This window comes from Pteropus alecto, unplaced genomic scaffold, assembly GCF_000325575.1.
Source record: "Pteropus alecto unplaced genomic scaffold, ASM32557v1 scaffold3, whole genome shotgun sequence".
In the NCBI taxonomy this organism is placed as follows: domain Eukaryota; kingdom Metazoa; phylum Chordata; class Mammalia; order Chiroptera; family Pteropodidae; genus Pteropus; species Pteropus alecto.
This window is the reverse complement of record NW_006442484.1, coordinates 40790987-40810691: the sequence shown is the minus strand read 5'-3', so window position 1 is coordinate 40810691 and position 19705 is coordinate 40790987. Positions and strand designations below refer to the sequence as shown.

The 19705-nt window shown below is 35.9% G+C and overlaps 1 protein-coding gene across 1 annotated transcript in view; it reads left to right on the top strand.

The window, feature by feature from the left end:
- The window catches only part of LRP2 (LDL receptor related protein 2), a 184264-nt gene that overhangs the window by 82384 nt on the left and 82175 nt on the right, over positions 1 to 19705 (top strand). Inside the window, exons 20-31 of the mRNA XM_025039562.1 lie at positions 2215 to 2352; positions 2723 to 3004; positions 4068 to 4310; positions 5398 to 5517; positions 5621 to 5737; positions 7328 to 7705; positions 8897 to 9145; positions 10580 to 10791; positions 11587 to 11771; positions 12773 to 13001; positions 13930 to 14107; positions 16165 to 16293. Of these exons, the coding sequence (XP_024895330.1) occupies positions 2215 to 2352; positions 2723 to 3004; positions 4068 to 4310; positions 5398 to 5517; positions 5621 to 5737; positions 7328 to 7705; positions 8897 to 9145; positions 10580 to 10791; positions 11587 to 11771; positions 12773 to 13001; positions 13930 to 14107; positions 16165 to 16293 (2460 nt within the window). The remainder of the gene's footprint in view (positions 1 to 2214; positions 2353 to 2722; positions 3005 to 4067; positions 4311 to 5397; positions 5518 to 5620; positions 5738 to 7327; positions 7706 to 8896; positions 9146 to 10579; positions 10792 to 11586; positions 11772 to 12772; positions 13002 to 13929; positions 14108 to 16164; positions 16294 to 19705) is intronic.

Sequence of the window (19705 nt, the reverse complement as noted above, 5' to 3'; positions counted from 1 at the left end):
CCTTCATCATTTTCAAGAATAAAACCGCAATAACTGTTTGTAGTAACTATTGTAGCATTTTGTTTTTGATGTTTGCAAGAACATTTTTGGAATCCTTGTGAAAAGACTATTAACACATATTTGTCAACTGTATACTCACTGAATGATTGAAGCTTTTTAGTCACAATGTTGGGTAACTGACATCATCTTTATTATACAGAAATGTTAGAATATAGCTTATGAAAAATAGCAAGATATTGTTGCTTTTTTTTATATCAACCCTTTCAAATAATTTAATGCTACTAGTAATTGCTGGGAGCATGGAATTCTGGGAAACTACAACAACACTGATCACACTGATGTATTGGATTTCCTTCTCTCAACTCCCCTCTTGAGTACAGGCATGCTGCTGTGAATTGAGTTGCTGGGAATACGAATGTAGCATGACAGCATGAAACAGGTGGTCTGTCTAGTCTCTAAAACAGGGTTTCTGTGAACGATTGTATAGCTTCAAGTGCCAGGCCAAGAGAATGAGGAGAGACTAAAATCCACCTCGATTCTGATCGACAAATCACGATTAGCCCAGTCAGAGGGGTGCCGTTTTGTGATCCACCAAAGGCCCTACTCATATGTTAGTTGTTTCCTTGTTGGAAACTTTTTACTCTGAATAATTAGCACAGTGCTTTAAAAAAAACTAGACAGTGACTATAAAGACTTTCTCACACACATATGGCATGGAATGACTAGTTAGTAAGTATACTGCATATTCCATCTTCTGTCTGTTTATCTGTGGAGGAGTGCATGGTATTTAAAAATATTTTTAAAATGCTTTTATGAGATTTTTGATGAGTCAGTTATACTCATGCATTCACTCACTCCCTTTTCATTAATGATGTCAGACACATACTATTTGTTGTCACATGGGAACATTATAAGAATGTTAAATTTTCTCTGCTCTTTGATGGAATGTTTTGGGATTGAATAAAAAAGCAGTTTCAGTACCTTTTGGTTTTATCAGTATGAAAAACATTTGAGTTCATACCAATGAGAACAATACAACATTCCCATAATAATAATGATGATGATGATGATGATAATAATAATAATAGTAATAATACTTTCTTCCAACACTATCTTTCATTGTGAATTTCTTAATGGAAATTTCTTTTATTGTGCAACACCATGGAAATTATGCAACTTAAAAACAAAGGCTAGATTTGCTTTACTGTCACACCACACAGGACTAAAAGGTTTATTGAACTCCTTGTCTACTTAATTATATATAGTAAGATATCTTCATGAGTGGTTGGACTGAGATTACCAGTCAATCTAGATAATATTTAGTGAGTCCAGTGACTGATTTGCCATTGATTAGACCATATATAAGGAAAATTAGTCTAATGATAAAAATTTTGACACCTTAGTCATTTTTCAGTTAGTTGGAAGTTTTAGTTAGGTAAGCTGTTGTTAAAGAGAAAATCCCCTTTGATTTAACTCTTTCTTTTAGAAACTGTTGAAATATATATATACTTCCCTGCTTCAGTAGCTAGTAGAAAGAAAGTGAACATGATTAAAAATGTTTAGGATCTTATATTACCTGTATCTTACTATTTTAAGCTTCTTGGTTGTAGGTATAGGCACCCTTCTGTGGATAATTTTATTGACCCTCCAAACATATACTAAAAGCCCCTATCTGGACTAGATTTATACTTTTCTTTCTCAACAACTTCTTATTAAAATCGAGTGTAAAAATTTTAAAAAATATTCTCATTAAGAAATGGGATATGGAATGTTTGACCTGGAAGGGAGCTGATACACAATTTAGTCTATTTCCTTAACTTTCCGAGAACAATGAACCCCTACACTTTCAATATTTGCCTAAGAGCACTCATCAGGTTAGTGCTTTAGTTGGGATAAGAACTCAGTTTTATGAGTCACCATTTAATGTACAGTAGAATAATACTGAGGCTTTTTAATTTTTATTTTTACCCATGGAAGTCTAAACCTAATTGCTATTAAATTCCATCACAATACTCCATACACACTTGTCTGAACATGAACCCTAGTATTATTAAATATATAAGCTCATTTCTAAACAGTAACAAGTCATGGAAAATGATTACAGGAACATATTACAGATATTTATGGGAGAAGCATTAGAAAACTATTGCTTTTTTTCAAGTGATTTATAAGTGAGCTGTGACAAAAATACTAATCCCCTATGTTTCTTCTTAGACTATGTATTTTTTACTGACTGGAGACTGGGTGCTATTGTTCGAGTCAGGAAAACGGATGGTGGAGACATGACAGTTATCCGAAGTGGCATCAGTAATATAATGCATGTAAAATCATATGATGACAGTATTCAAACTGGTGAGTGAGGCTGCCAGGCTCTTTTATATGGATATACTTATTTAATATGGTGGCTCCTTTTTCTCTTTTAGTACTGATTATTGAATAGTTCCCGATAGTTTTATATACCTGTCACCCAGATAGTTTAATAGCTGTAAGACTTAAAAATCTCTGTTCAACTTTGCTAACTCTCAAAGTATTGCTGGAAAAAACACATTTTGGACTTCTCTGTATTTATATTGAATGTTGTATTTGGCATATCGATTTCTAAGAGGAAGTTACTTTTTCATATGGGCTCTAAAAAATGTCCTTTCCCATTTGTTTTCCTTCACAAACCACACTTGCGAAGGGAATGTGATTAACTCACTATTTCAGGGCATTGCTTTTTCAGGTTCTAACTATTGTAATCGACCCACCCATCCGAATGGCGACTGCAGCCACTTCTGCTTCCCAGTGCCAAATTTCCAGCGGGTGTGTGGTTGCCCCTATGGAATGAGCCTGACTTCGAATCACTTGACATGCCTAGAAGACCCGTCTCGCGAACCACCGTTGAAGCAGTGTGGCTCTTTTTCTTTCCCCTGTAACAACGGCAGATGTGTGCCTAGTTACTATCAGTGCGATGGAATTGATGACTGTCGTGATAACAGCGATGAGCATCTATGTGGCACATTTAGTAAGTGGCTTATACAATGAAGCTACTTCCATGAACAGAGTGAGGTGGGCTTTAAAAATAAAGTTTGGGTTATCTCTACGGGAAAATACATCTTTTAAAATTTTATATTTTTAATGTGTACTCCAAAGGCTCTTTAGGAAGCACGACAATATTCATAGATAGTGTTACAAATGATTCCTAGCATTGATTTGGACTATCCTCAATAAAATTTCTTTTTGACATTGACTGTTTGGACCAAAGCAGAATCATTACATCTTGTCAGGCTCTTCAAAAAGTTAAATCAAAATAAAGTGGATATAATCTCTAGTATCTGAGAGAATAGTATCACAGAATAAGTATTTGCAATAATAGCTTTTGAAAATCTCGTAGGCTATATTCTCTCCCTGCTTTGGTATAAAATGAATTAGGGGTGAAATGATGGTGTTAATCTTTATATTCTTCTTTCAATGGCAATCCAGTCTATAAATTTGAGAGCCTAATAAATGGTATTGCCAAGACAAAATTATTCCATTAAAAAAAAGAGAACAGTTGAAATCTCAGAAATCTCTATCAAGATAAGATTAATAGTAACAATAAACTACCTTTTTGGAGAAAAAGAAGGATGACAGATTTGAAAATAAAAGTCCACACTTGTACATTTTCCTGAAATTTCTAATTTTTTTCCTTTTGTGTATTATCTTACTCTTTCTGAAAGTGCTGATTTTTACACAAGTATTTTATTAATTTGCATTTTCAAATGACACATTTTCAAGATTCCTATAGACCAAGTTTGAATTTGTTGTTGGAGGAAGTATAGCTTAAAAGGAAAGGCTGGGCCTCAGAGTCACACCAACCAAAGCTTGAATCCTGGGCAGATTCCTAAACCTCTCAAAGCTTCAGTTTCCTCGTTTGTAAAATGCAGATATTTATATGTACCTCACAGTATTCTTGTGAGGATTAAGAAAGAAAAAAAGTGCCTGGTATATGACAATTGCTTAAAGAGAGGAACTGAGCCTTTACAAGGTAAGAACTCATTTAAAAGGCTGTGAAAACAAATCTTCATGGCAATTTGTTTCTGTTGTAGATAATTCCTGTGCACCTTCAGCTTTCACGTGTGGCCATGGAGGAGAGTGCATCCCTGCACACTGGCGCTGTGACAAGCACAATGACTGTGTGGATGGCAGTGATGAGCAGAATTGCCCCACCCATACACCCACTTCCTGTCCTGCATCTTCCTTTACCTGTGATAACAACCAGTGTATCTCAAGGAACTGGCTCTGTGACACAGATAATGATTGTGGGGATGGATCCGATGAAAAGCACTGCAGTAAGTTTTGAACTGATATATTTTGGTTGGTCAGCCTAATAAGTAGATTTGAACAATCAGTAGACCTTGCGTGCTTTCCTCTAAGGGTCACACATTTGCTTTGTATCTTAGCTGCTTCTATTCTGTCAATCCTCGTCTCAATAGGCTATAAGAGCAAAGACATGGGAGCACAGAATCCTACATATTGAGTTCTATGGAAGCAAAATGAGGACTGTCTCTCAACTAACTTCAGATATTTAAAATAATTTTTTTTCCTAAATCATATAAACATATTCACACATTTGGCTATTGGTTTTTCTTTTTCGTTTGATACAGGCAAAAATGCAGTAGAATAAAGAGGCACAGAGCACTTAAATTTTCATTAAACTACCTACCTGCTTTTCATCTTGCCAGTTATAATTTACCTTAGATTGTTGTTTGTTTTCATGGCTGCCATAATAATTTAAGGTGAAGCAAAGTTCTAGTCTTGGTTGCAAGACTAGGAAAGTTACTTTCCTCCTGGAAGAGATCAGCTTTAATACCCTTCCTAGCATTTACATTCTCTGAGCAACTAATACAACTTCATTTTGTGGATTGGGGCAGCCAGCACATCTGATTCTAAGACCGTGTCTCCTCAGCAAAGTAGGACTTTGGTTTTTAGAATTGTTATGCTTAGACTTTGGATTAAATCCAGTTATCATGATCTGTCTATACACTGTTGCTACTAGGCATATGGGTCATGCTGATCATGCCCTCTGTTTAGGCTCCACTACTTAGCTTCGGTGTAGAGTCATGGGCTTAATTGTACTCATGAAGTATAATCCAGCCCAAGTCCATAATACTCACTTTCTAAGTGTGGTCTGTTTTTTAAAGGTATAATCATGATTTCAGACTCTGACCGTGATCTTTTTATTCCTGTTTCCAAAAAGTGTTCTAATTTGGAATGATCTTGCTTGGCTGACTCCAGCGAGTGGCTGATTTGAAGAAATTTTGGAAACGTGTACCATTGAGATAACTTATCTATCTCCTTAGTGTTTTTCAGTTTGGCTCTGGTACACATTGAACAAGCAATAAACTGTTATTTGGTTTTGTTTTTGTTTGACATTAGACTTTACAGCCACATGCCTACCTAGTCAGTTTCATTGCGCTGACCATCGGTGTATTGACGTATTTTATGTTTGCGATGGGGACAAGGACTGTGTTGATGGATCTGATGAAAATGGTTGTGGTAAGTGGATTGCTTTATTTTCATTCATGATGTTTAGAAGAAATCTCAATGTTTAATCTTTCTCCTTGAGCTCATTTCTAATGTTTTCTTCTTTCATTCTCAGTAATTAATTGCACTGCTTCTCAATTCAAATGTGCCAGTGAAGATAAGTGCATCAGCAACATGTATCATTGTGATGGTGTTTTTGACTGCAATGACCACTCTGATGAGAAGGATTGTCGTAAGTACCATGTAGTCAGCATGTTTCAGTTGAAAAAATTGCTTCATTTAACCAGCACTGATATTACCACAGATTTCTCTAACGCAGACAAACTGGAGGGAAGGCAGAATTACGAAGTATTATCAAAGGAATGCAATATTGAGCATATAATAAAGTTATGAGGCATCATCAAATAATGTTTTATGAGTTGTGAGTCAAGTGGTTGTATAGATGGGCACTTTCAAATAGTTTCTTAGGTAGGTTAAATATTTCTTAGATATTTTTGTTCTCACTATTAATTTTTCCTAGAACATTCCAAATTAGGGTTTAAAATTTTTGATACTTAGCATATATATAGATATTTTAATGGTTTCTTTTAAATCTCAATAAGGAGGTCAAATCACAATATGGAGCCAGTATTAAGATATTGACTCTAATGAATTCATTCTTTCAGCTATTATTTGTTGAATATCTACTAAGATATTATAAATGGTCTTTGTCCTTAGAGTCTGGTGAGAGAAATTATAGAAAGTAAAGTAAGAGATGATTAAAGCAAGGTGGACAATTACAAGGGCCTTAGAAATGGTACAGATAAAATTCTATGGAGGCTCAGAGACAAGACATTCTTTCTAGTCTGAGGATTCAAAGAGGACTTCGTGGAATATAAATCTGATAGACCCATAATCTCCACAAGCTGGAAACCTATAATAGACAGAAGATGTTATTGCCCACTTTTTGTGTTAAATGGATTTTAGACTTGTAAAAAATTGTCAATCAGAGAGTCATTTATTTGAATAATGATATTTTAGACCATAAAAAGTATGTTTCTATTAATTCTCCTCCCCACTCTGAAAAGAAGTGCTTAAATCTGTGGATAAAAAGAAAAGTTAAACAAAGTGCTTACATACTTTATAGATGTGCACCACACCCAGAAATTCTTAATCACCGATTTCACATTGAAAGCATAGACTTCCCCTGTGATGATCTGAGGTTAAACCTCCAATTGCCAGTGACTTGCCATTGCCTTATGATGTCTATGGGAGAGAATTTGAGGTTACTCTTATGAAATAGAGTTTTAATCTATTTCTCAAAGATTGCTTGATCACTAGTGGAAAGTTTGCAAAGAATTAAGGACTTACTGTTGCCTTTTGTTTATTTAGTGTGTGCTGCTTTCAGTGGTTCCATCTAAATGTATATCATATTAAACATATGAAATTCAAAGTAACCGTAGCTACTTAAGCTCTATTGAAGTGCCCTGGTGATTCTTTAATAAAGAGGAGATACATTTTAGTATTTAATCTGTAACTGAATGAACATTAGAAATTCAGGAAACAATATGTTCTTTTGACTTGGATTTACCTTCTATTTAAGAGTTGTGCATCCTGTTCTTCGTTTGTTGTCAGTTTCACTAATCAGACACATAGATTTCTGTCTACAACAATGTTGGAGAACACTCTATATGTATCACTTTAGATTTTAATATTTATTTTGTCATTGTCATTATTATAAACCTATAATTGATCCAAAATAGTTTTCTCCGAATATAGGAATTACTTAAAAGGGATTATAAATTGCATTCACAAACCCATTTTCCCCATGCTTTTCTCTTAGAAACCAGGCCTCCTGGTATGTGCCACCCAGATGAATTTCAGTGCCAAGCAGATGGTCTCTGCATCCCAGGGAGCTGGGAGTGTGACGGGCACCCAGACTGCATCCATGGTTCTGATGAGCACAATGGCTGTGTGCTCAAGACCTGCTCTCCATCTCATTTCCTTTGTGACAATGGAAACTGCATCCTCAGAGAGTGGCTTTGTGATGGGGACAATGACTGCAGGGATATGAGTGATGAGAAGGACTGCCCTACTCAGGCCTTTTACTGCCCCAGTTGGCAGTGGCACTGCCCTGGCTATAGCATCTGTGTGAATCTGAGTGCAGTATGTGATGGCGTCTCTGACTGCCCCAATGGGACAGATGAGTCCCCGCTTTGCAGTAAGTTTCCTGACCACAGGTTACTGGCCATAAATTCATTTTGACCATTGGCCTGCTGTGCAACACCATTGTCATAGATACCATGTAGCTTTTAAGGAAGGGGTTTCAGTTCCTCTCTGAGTTCAAATCTGTGTAGGGATAACCATCATGATTCAAATAAATCATCACTGGATATTTCTCATTAAATTCTTTGCTCCTTGTTCTGTGTTTTTACTTTTTTTTTTTTATATCATTGTTTAAAAAAATAAGACTAAATAAGGCCATTAGATTGTCAAATTAAATTTGGTTCTGTTGGTAATTTGCTCATAAGTTTTTCTAACTTTAATATTTTCTAATTTCAATCAGAACTTGCCACAAAAACAAATGAGGCCTGGGTATTTGTGTTTGCTGTGATTAAAATTCTGTGATTGGCATGTAATCCTAATTACTGTCCTTTCTTTCTTTCCTCTTTAATCAATGCTCACTCTCAGATGAACCCCAGCCAGGTATGATTGCAAAGTATTTTAGATTCTTATGATTTTATATGCATTGTGTTTGTGCTGAAAATATGCTAATCATTTTGACTTGCTTCCTCTTCTAGTGCATGTTTCGTATCATATAAATAAGTTAGAGTACACATGGAAATAGAGAGCATTTGCATATGAACCGTTTGAATGGCTTCAAGCATTGCTGTTTTTGTCCTGAAAGTAAAGAATGATGGCATGTTAGTAGACATATGCCCTCTAATGTTCCAATTGCCTTTTCCCCTTCCATTTATTCATTTTCATAGACCCTCCAGCCCTTGCTATTGAAAGTCAAAGTCTTATCTTCCATTTTTGTATAGGTAGAAGAATAATAGGAAGCAAGCGAGAAGTAATTTAGGTCTCTTTGAATGTTTTATCAATTATAGTTGTGTTTCTTGATGTCAACAGTATTTCCCCAAGTTTCTCTCATTGCACTAAGTGAAGTTATAAAGGGTTGTAGTGAAGAAAGTGGCCCAAGTCTAGTGGATGTGAAGCATAGTAAATCCTCAGGTAAATCAGAGCAGACACTGAGCAGCCTGTGGAGTTCATTCAAGTGAATGCTGCTGTTAGCTCTTACCTGGGTATTACATGGAAGGTGGCTTGATACTATATGACATATATTACAACAGAGTGAACCAAAGAAGCAAAGACTTCTGACTTTTCTTCTCTCTGATTCTCTTTATTCTAGACCAGGAGAGCTGCTCAAATTTAAATGCTGGCTGTACTCACCAGTGTGTTCAAGGGCCCTTTGGGGCTCAGTGCCTGTGTCCATCGGGATACCTGCTTGCCAATGATTCTAAGACCTGTGAAGACATAGATGAATGTGATACTCCAGGCTTTTGTAGCCAGCACTGTCATAATACAAGAGGTTCTTTCCGGTGCTGGTGTGATAAAGAATACATGTTAGACACTGATGGGAAGACTTGCAAAGTTACAGGTAATAACTGAACTTTAAAGTGAACTAACTCCAGCTCGTCAACAATATACCCAAGAGCTTAAGATCAAATGTTGCATATAGAGATTTGACAATGTCGATTAGGATTCAAATGGACTCAAATCGTGGCTAGGTTATATAACCTTCTTAAATTTCAGTTTCTTGTGAGGCTTAAATGAGTTATTATACATAAAGGTCATGGTATATTTTTGGAAATAGAGGTTAAAATATATACAGATAGAGGATAATATACCCAAGAGCTTAAGATCAAATGTTGCATATAGAGATTTGACAATGTCGATTAGGATTCAAATGGACTCAAATCGTGGCTAGGTTATATAACCTTCTTAAATTTCAGTTTCTTGTGAGGCTTAAATGAGTTATTATACATAAAGGTCATGGTATATTTTTGGAAATAGAGGTTAAAATATATACAGATAGAGGATAATTATTTATTATTTATTATTTTATTATTTTTAAATGATTTTTAAATGTTTTCTATATTTAAACATCTATATATAATGCTTAATGAATTCAATTCACCCAATATTAATTTTAGTTTCTACTACGTGAAAGTGATTATACTATGTATTAGGATATTAATTCAGCTGCTTTAAAAGTGACCAAATAAATGAGGCTAGAACAAAATAGACACTTTTTTTCCAAGTCGGAGTCGTATGGTAGACAATTCAGGGGGTAAAGCTGGCCTCTTATCCTCATCGTGTGGCTTCCTTCTAGGGATCCAGTGCTATTGCCCCAGTCTTTGTCCCCTCTTGTAAAGTAGGAAAAGGAAAGGGAAAGTAGAGAGAAAGTAGCTTCCTTTTAAGGATGAGACCTGGAATTTGATACATCATTTCTACTCACACCATTTTGGTCAGAATTTAGTCATATGGTCACTCTAAATTGGAGGCAGAGATGTACCTCTAGTTGGGCAGCTGTGTGCCAGTCTGAAACTTGGCATGATTTATTACTAAAAAGGAAAAAGAGGCGAGGGGAGGGGAGGATATTGCAAGACAATTAGAAGTCTCTGCCACAGCTGAATGCCTTGGGGAAAATAAAAATATTTAAGACATGATTTTTGCTATCAAGAGGCCAATCTAGGGAGGAAGTTAAGCAAAGTACAAAAGTAACTGTAGTAACAAAAAGAATGCAAGTATAGTTTACTCCAGATTGATATTTACAAACATTGAAGTATAATTCAAAGAAGAAAAAGTTTTCAGAAACAGCTTATTTTAAACACTCATGAAAATCAGCTAACTAGGTAAGGAATGGCATGATTAAAAACTATTCTTATAGGAATTTCTGTTTGTTTTTCATGTTACTATAGTTTGGCATTACATCTTCCTGTTACCAAAAGTATTAGATCAAATATTTGAGACTCTTTAGTTTTGTTTTCTCCCAGAATCATTGATATTTTTGCATTTTCTTCTTGGACAGCATCTGAAAGTCTTCTGCTACTCGTGGCAAGCCAGAACCAAATTATTGCTGACAATATCACCTCCCATGTCCACAATGTCTATGCACTTATTGAGGATGGTTCTCGCATTGTAGCTGTTGACTTTGATTCAGTCGGTGGTCGTGTGTTTTGGTCTGATGGAACTGAGGGTAAAATCTGGAGTGCATTACAAAATGGAACAGACAAAAAAGTGGTACGTACATTTCTCCTGACCTTTGGCATGACTAAATTCCCTTGTGTTGGTTCTATTTGCTATAACTGGTGAGAGAAGGCCCTACCTCATTCTGGTTAGCTTCTCATACTCCCCTTTGGGCCATATCATATCCAAGAGGCCTGGATGTTCATAACTCCTAATCTATGGGTGCTTTAGATAAGAATGTGGCCTCTGAAGACAAATCCATTATTCTGAATTCCAGGTCACATGATGCAGACTTCACAAAATCTATGAGGTCCTCTTTGCAATTTTTTTCTAGAGGATGACCGCAGAGGAAAATGCAGGGGCATTAAGGAGTTGCTTTTCTTAGTTTTAATTTAGTCATATTTCTCAATCCATCTCCCAATTTCAGTTTCTTGATCCTTGATGATTATGTTTCCTCTGCCCCTTAGAACTTTACTTTGTAATTGTTGGCACTTAATTAATAAAGATGTTACTTTTGGCATCTGGACATTATAAAGTTTCATAGAGTTGCCAATTTAGTGAGTAGATAGAGCTTTTGTTAATTGTAAACTCTTTGAAACCAAAATGAAACTACATACCAGTCCCATCACAGTTATCCTAAAGTATTCAATTCTACCTAATCTTGTATATTTTTCCTATGAAAACCTACCATTAATTTGGTGGTTATCTACATGGGAAGACAAAATTTTCTGATGCTCACAGGTAATCATAGGACAAGTTAGATGCCTTATTCCAGATTTTCATATAATTTCCATGTTAGCATTCATTTATTCCCTTTGGGATTCACTATTTACTCACTTTTATCTTTAGGTAGTCGATAGCGGCATCACTATGACTGAAAGTATTGTGGTAGACTGGGTAGGTCGCAATCTTTACTGGACAAACTATGTTCTACAAACAATTGAAGTCTCTAAACTGGATGGGAACCACAGGACTGTGCTAATAAGTCACAATGTATCAACACCAAGGGGACTAGTACTAGATCCCAGGGTCAGGTAAGACTTTTTAAAAAAAATGATATTGCCTTGACATGGTTATAATGAGGGAAAAATAACAGTAAAGCAACAGGCCGATGTACATATCATAAAATTTTAAATGATCTCGTTTAAACATCTCTATAGAAATGGTAGGTATCCAACTGGTTGTTGCTATCCTTCATTTATCTGAAAGTTTTCTTCGTGAAGTACACAAGAGCAATTGGTTGTTCACTTTGAGACCACATTGATTTATTAGCCTGGCAATACAATTATTGAAATGATTGTTGTAGAATTATATAGTTAAGTTTCAAATGAATGCGTACAGTAATAGTTTGTAGATGGGCCATTTTGTTGTAACTTTTATACCTCATGGATGTACAACAAAAAAGCCAAATTTTCCTGCTTTTGTTTCAGGTTGTTTATTAGTGTTCTCTTTTATATCATAGAAGGAAGAAAATTTTTGTTTGTTGGATTAAAGGGAAACAGGAGAAATTATCCTGTGCTTAGAAACCTCTGAGGGCTTCTTCTTTCCTTGAATCTCTGTGTTAGAGAATCTATGTTAGAGAATCTCTTTCTGCAAGATGATTAATTGGGCAAATTATGTTCAGTGTGACACAGACTTGTAGATATTGTAGAGTATTACACACCAGTGAAGTTTATGATGAATCTGATGATGAGCTAAATTGACTCTCTCAAACATGATAGGATAGATAACTAAGGACAAATGAATTTTCCTAGATCAAATACTTATGGATTGTATAGAAACACGAATTGGCATTGAGACATTTCAGTATCATAATGTATTGTATGTGTTATGAACATTATAAAAATACCCAGATGGCTTGTGATTGCATTATGATTATAGTTTCATTTTCTGATATTCAAGAGAAAATAATAAGCTCTGTGCATATATGCTGAACTAGAGATGACTGATTTTTAAGCAGAGGGTAAACATGATGTCCATTATTTTCCATATTGAAATATATCCCCTCCAGTTGGTAACTAGTTTCTTTTCACAGTGACCATCTGATGTTCTGGGCTAACTGGGGCCATCACCCTCGTATTGAGCGAGCCAGCATGGATGGCAGTTTGCGCACTGTCATTGTCCAAGACAAGGTTTTGTGGCCCAATGGCTTAACCATTGACTACCCCAACAGACTGCTCTACTTCTTGGATGCCTATCTTGATTACTTAGACTTTTGTGACTATGATGGACAACATCGGCATCAGGTGATAGCTGGTGATTTGGTAAGTTGGCAGTGAGGAAAACTAAACTAAAACCACAACGGTTGCTTAGTAGAAAGCAGATAGGGTAACAAGAAAACTAAGAATTTGATTTTTGTGTCATAGACATTATATGGTCAATCCAAAAAATAACATAGGAATAAGAGCCAATCCATCTTTTATTACTAACAAATATATTTTTTTATTCTAGTTCATGATCAGATTGTGCTACATCCAAGAAGGATCAAGTGCTTGTGTGATTTAGTTGATGTATAGATGCTAATCTATTGCTTCTGTGCCTTTAAAAAGTGTTAAACAAAAATTAATAATTGTAATAATTATTGATAATTATATTTACATCTTCAATTAAATCACAGCCCGTTATGTGTTTTTTTATTTTTATTGAATTTATTTTCACAAGTTATGAGAAAATACAGAAAATATGTACTTTGCCAAGGAACTGTTATTGACTTCTATTTAAGATTGTCATTGTTTACAGTTCTGTGACTTGCAGAGACCCCACGAGGGCCTCCCTACCTCCAGGAAATATGCATCTAAACTGTATTAGATTTATGTGCATCTCTGAGTGGCAGACCAAGGCAATGGTGATAACTGGGTGGTGGCTAGGGTTTGGGACTAAGAAATCCAGATAAGTCGCCGCACATTCTGTGTTTCAGTTTTGCTTTCATTTGTAAAAAAGGATGCCCAGTGTAATTACCATAATAAAACAGAAGACTAAATGACACATGTATGTGAAAGGATTTTGTGTGGTATAATGGGAGATATAGATCAAGCAGTATATTTTTTGTCTGTCTCTTGAACAATGACTTTCCTATGTCTTTATTAAATAATTAAATGCTAAAGGATACCATCTCTTAGGCAGTCTTTTTAACCTTGTTCACCTTGGTTTTTATTTCTGGGCGAGGTCTCATTGTTCTCTCCTGCTTCACAGATTATGCGGCATCCCTATGCTCTAACTCTCTTTGAAGATTCCGTGTACTGGACTGACCGTGGTACTCAAAAGGTTACTCAAGCCAACAAGTGGCATGGAGGGAATCAGTCAGTCGTAATTTATAACGTTCACCAGCCCCTTGGGATTGTTGCTGTTCATCCTGCAAAACAGCCAACTGGTAAATGAGAGACAATTGAGAGAGACAGAGAGACATCCTGCTTAGGAGTAGCTTGGACAACACTTTTTCTGGGAATGCAAAATGTATAATGTTGCAGACCCATTTGTTTGGGCAATAAATTTTCCTTTACTAACCACCCATGTCCTAACATTTCCATTACTTTTATTTACCATGGAAAACTCAAATCTTGTATGTAACAACGGTAGATTTGAATTGTGTCATTTTATTCAGCAGTTGCCTACTGCCCCTGTGACTGTTCTGAGTCTCAGTTTCCTTGGCTGACAAATACATCATAGACCAGACACACAGTCCCTTAGATATTTAATTGCTACCACTTTGCTGTTTAAAGCAGCTTATATTTAGGACTCATTTATTGTGGCAACATTGCCCTGGAGGTGCTCTTCTGCGGCCACCCCAAGTTATCTTTGAGTGCATAGTGTGGGTGGCTAGGTGATTTAAAAAATTAGTCTTAGTAGTGGGAGGAGGGAATAAGTTACTTAATCTTCTCTCCCTGTAACTCTACAGTGGTTTCTCATCGCACTTGAGCATAGGGCCCCCGTCATCTCCTTGGTCTCTTCGCCCACTTACTCTCACCACTTAGGACTTCATTTTGTTCCAGAAGCATACCAGGCTACTTCTCACCTCTGAATTTTTGCACCAGCTCTTCCTTCTGCCTGGGACATCTCTCCTCCAGATCTCTGCATGAGTTGTTCCTTCATGTAATTTAGGAGTCTACCAAATACGCCTTGGTGGCCCTTGACCACTCTATCTCAGATAGCCTCTCCTTCTCATAAATATTTTGTTCTTTACTCTCACATTCTGAAGTCGCATAATTTATGAGTTTAGTTCTGTCTCCCTTTGTCAGAATATATTCCCCATGTTTGCAGTATTGCTTGGCATGATGTTTGGTATGTAAGTGAATTCTTAGCATTTTTTGAATGAATGAATGGATTAATCTAACAAGATATATGTAATAAGAACATAAGATCTAAAGAATATCCTGTGAACTTGGGATGCACACAGGATCCCTTTTGTCAAGGAACAGAGACACACAAAGATGTCATCAATAAAAAAAATTATTTTTTTTTGGACAATAGTGGGTAAATGTCAAGGTCACATAAGGAGAACATGCCTTGGTTTCATTTACTGTAAAAAGATTTCTTTTATGTCAGGCTAGGAGATGTAGATATGTAGCATCATATTTCTATACTAAGCTTTGGGTTACTTTGTGGGTGTTTGTTCATAACCTGGTTATAGACTGGATTGATCTGCAATCTTGTGCAAGTCACTCCTCCCTCTTATGCCTCTTATAAATTTTATGTTGAAAGCATGATATTAGGGAATGGTAAAGTAGTTTAGGAAAAAAAAATCCAAACCAACAGAACTAATTTAATGTACCTATGTCTCCAAATACTGGGGAACCTCTGGGAGGACCATAACAACATGACTTTGTACATATTTAAAATTTTTTAAATTTAAATTAAGATATAACTGACATATAATATTGTATTAGTTTTAGGTTTACAACACGATTTGATACATATATTGTGAAATGATCACTATAATAACATCCATCACCACACGGTTACTATTGTTTTTGGTGATGAAACATTTAAGATCTAATCTCTTAGCAACTTTCAAATATATAATACAATATTGTTAACTACAACCATCAAGCTGTATATTACATCCCCAGGACTTATTTATCTTATAACTTGTACCTTTTGACCACCTTCACCCACTTTGCCTACCCCCTACCCCCTGACTCTGGCAACCACCAATCTGTTCTATGAGTTCATTTTTTTTTAGAATTCACATATAAGTGAGATCATATAGTATTTATCTTTCTCTGGCTTAGCTTAATACCTTCAGGGTCCAGCCATGTTGTTACAAATGACAGGATTTCTTTCTTTTTTTATTGCTCAATAATATTCTCCTGTGTGTGTGTGTGTATATATAATGTCTCACATTTTCTTTATTCATTTGTTCTGTACATTTTAATGTGTATATGGGGTTTCCATTCTGCAATGTTTACTTCTCTTCTCTTTCTGTTGCAGGCATAAATTCATGTGCCTCTGCCCCCTGCAGCCAACTATGCCTGCTTTCCTCACAGAGGCCACAGCTTTACTCCTGTGCTTGTGCCTCGGGATGGAGTCTCTCACACGATTCTGTGACCTGCTTGAGAGGTACAGTATACCCTTTAAGTGTGCCCTGAAGGTGGAGCTTGCCATAGTTTGCACAAAGCATTGTAAACTCTAAACCACTTGCTGATGGAATGTGTGCTGTGTTCTCTGTGATTCAGCAGGTATCTGTGGAGAGTGTGTGCTATCTGGGGTGATTTAACTGAGCCCCTCAGTTGTAATATAGTTTCTGTATATGGAGCTAATAGTATGTGTGCATGTGATTCGCAGTCTTTACTCTCACATTTTCTCTTACCTGACAAGACAAGCTATGACAAAGGAAAGTTCCAAATTCTGTACTTTAGAAGTAAAAATTCTTGATATTAGCATATGGCTTCATTTTCAGTTTCCTTATCTCATTTTTATTCTCATAGCCAATAGTTAGTGATGAGTGTTGGAGCCTAGGTCTTCTGATTCCAATTTCACTATCTTTACTATTATTATCTGGTGCTTAAAGTTTTCTTTGTATGAAATATTTTAAGTGATTATTTGAGCAATTTAATCTTCATCTCATCCTAGATATTTTATTCGGCTGATTGATGATTATGTGAAGGGTTACACTAAGTACTTTAGAGAATAAGGAAGGAAATAATGAAGTCAATTCACAAAAAAAGATTACTTTTGGAGTATGTGCTTGATGTAGAATAAATTCTTTTAAAAAATAATTTGCTTTTGCTTAAAAATATTGAGTTATTCTAAGCTCAAATTTTTCATTTCTCAGTGAAGAAGTGTGAATGTGTTTTGATATTTGTAAAAATGGCTGTAGATAAGTTAAAATTAAAAGTTCAATGACAAAAAATTCCTAAATTAAGAAAAAATAGAGTCCTAATTTAGAGAGAAATTTAGTTCATAAAATATATGCCAAATCCAGGAAATTTATGGTGTTTACAAATTATGCAGATGTAGGCTTATTCCATCAGCATGTAATATTTTGTAATGATACCTTCATGATGAAAGATTTTAATTATTGGTAATACTTACAAAAAGATTGGCATTTTCCATTTTTCTTCAGAGATTTATTATGCATCTAATCCTTGTTGACATGGTGTAATTCAGTGTGTCTTCAGAGGCTTTCAGCAGAAGATTAAACTGGGCTATAGACATTTTGGATACAAAGCACTCTTTCACCACACAAAGATTGTTGAACTGTGCATTGGGGATTGGTGTAATCAAATCAGTATTACTATCTGATGGTGATTGATAAATATTAATTCTGAATAGTACCTTTTGTTGTTTCACAAATAATTCCACTAGTGGATTTTCCATGAGCTGACTTTGCTGGCGTGGAACTTTTCCAGTATCTCCCAACTGGTTTCTGAGTACTAGTTGGGTAAATGAGTGTCAATATATGTTGACTACAAAAAAGTTGCACATTTTTTCAACAAGAAGCTTAGAAGACTTGTTAACTTTTATAGATGAAAGCATTTTACTTGACTTACATGTTCAATAACCCTTAAAATAGTATTTATTAAGTGTCTGGAATATCTAACATCTCTCCAGCATCCCTTAAAATAACCTTACATCCAAAATAGTTTTCTGACTCAGTCTGAGAGATACAAGGCAATAGTTTCAGTGATCATGTACAAAAGAAGAAGAAAACTCTCCTTGCCTATACTCTAGGACAGGTTGCAGTGCTGCTCAATTTGTGCAAGGCCTGAATTAAGGAGGACCTAGGTTTGGAGTCATAAATGCCACTCTTTAATTAGGACATAAATTTCCCATTCTTGACTGTTGTCTCTTCATTGCTCTGCTAACACTAATCTTAATGGAATCAGGAATTGAAAAAAAAAAGTGAAGAAAGGATCTTTCATTTCCAAAGAGTGAGACATACTGACCTTGGACAGCTTAAACATCACCTCCTCCTAAACTCTTTTCCATCCAACTCTAGGTTCTTCTGTGCTTACTCCTTTCTGGCCGTTATCATCTGGAATTATAAGGGCCCATATACTTTGTCCTCTAGACTCGAAGTTCCTTGAGAGTAGAGCCTTCACCTGATTAGTCGACGTATACTTATTGTCTGTGGCACACAGTGGCATCAGTAAATGTTGAGTGAATGACAAGTCCTCCATCATCATCATCATCATCATCATCATCATCATCATCATCATCATTATTTTGGCTCCTCTGGTCCTGTGTTTTTCACCAGCTTGCTCCTTTACAGGTGTACACTGTCATAAAATCACTTCTCTTTTTTTCTTTCCTACAGAGCACTTTTCAAGCACCCTTTTAGGCCACTTGTCTCAGTGGTCACTTCCTTTCTAGTGCTTCTCTGGCATCATCCTTTACCTTGGCCCTCACACTTTCCAGCAGTGCAGCATTAAATGATACCCAACCCTCTGTTCCATTGCTCACAAGTTGTTTATTGGTGATAGGCCCTCTCGGTATGTTGGCAGTGAGCAGATAACGGCCCTGAGACACATCCTCAGGAAAGAGAAGCAGCCAGTGGAGGAGTAGAGTTAGGGGAGTGCTTGAGAGAAGAGCTCCTCAGAGGAATCAAGAAAGCCCATGTTTGATGAGAAACAAAAAGTTTTTTAGGTCCTAAACAGTGTTTCGGTTGAGAATTCCTTTAAGAGGAAAATTACCTATTAAAAAGGGCAGTATCAGATTTTGAGTAATTAAAGTTTTAAACGTCTCCTGTGAAATTGAGAAATAGTTCTTATTTTTACTGAATCAATGCGCATTTATAACATAATCAATAAATGATTAAATATCATTTCTGTAATTTCAAGGTACATGTGAAACTCATAATATAGCTTTCATTTTGTATTATTGCTATTAAGTCAAATGAATTGAGTGGTAATTGATATTCAATAAGTAGCACCTAGCCTGCACTTTTTTCAAAGAAGTGACTAAGAATATTGGTTTTGGAACAAATAAGTCCAAGAGACCTAGATGTGTGACTTTGGTTAAACTGCCTGATTTCTTTGTGTCTCATTTGAAAGTTGTGTCTGTGGGGGGTTGGAGAGGGGCGGGTATGAGAGTGGTAACTAACAAACAGGGTTATGAGGCTTTAGGGAGGTAAGTGAAATAATATTTGTATGGTGCATAGTGTATGGCACATATTCTCAATAAATGGGAGTGATTATTATGGCTATTGCAGTTCAGAAGAGGGGCAATGTGGAGCAGCCAAGAGAGGACGGGCCTGTGAGTTAATCTCTTACTGCATTGTTTCCTGCAGAAGTTAAATAGCCTCTGTAAGTCATTGACCTCAGTTGAAAACACTTTGCAGGCTTGTTGTAAAAAACTAAATGCTATATATTGTAGAACTTTGAAAAACAAAGAGCATTCATAGTTGCAAAATTTACTTTAGATGTGTACTAGGTTAATAAATTCTGAGTTATTTTTCAGTAATAAAAATACCAGGAACAAGGAAAAGCTAATAAGTTGTGAAAATAAGAAAAGGAAAAAATGTCAAAAT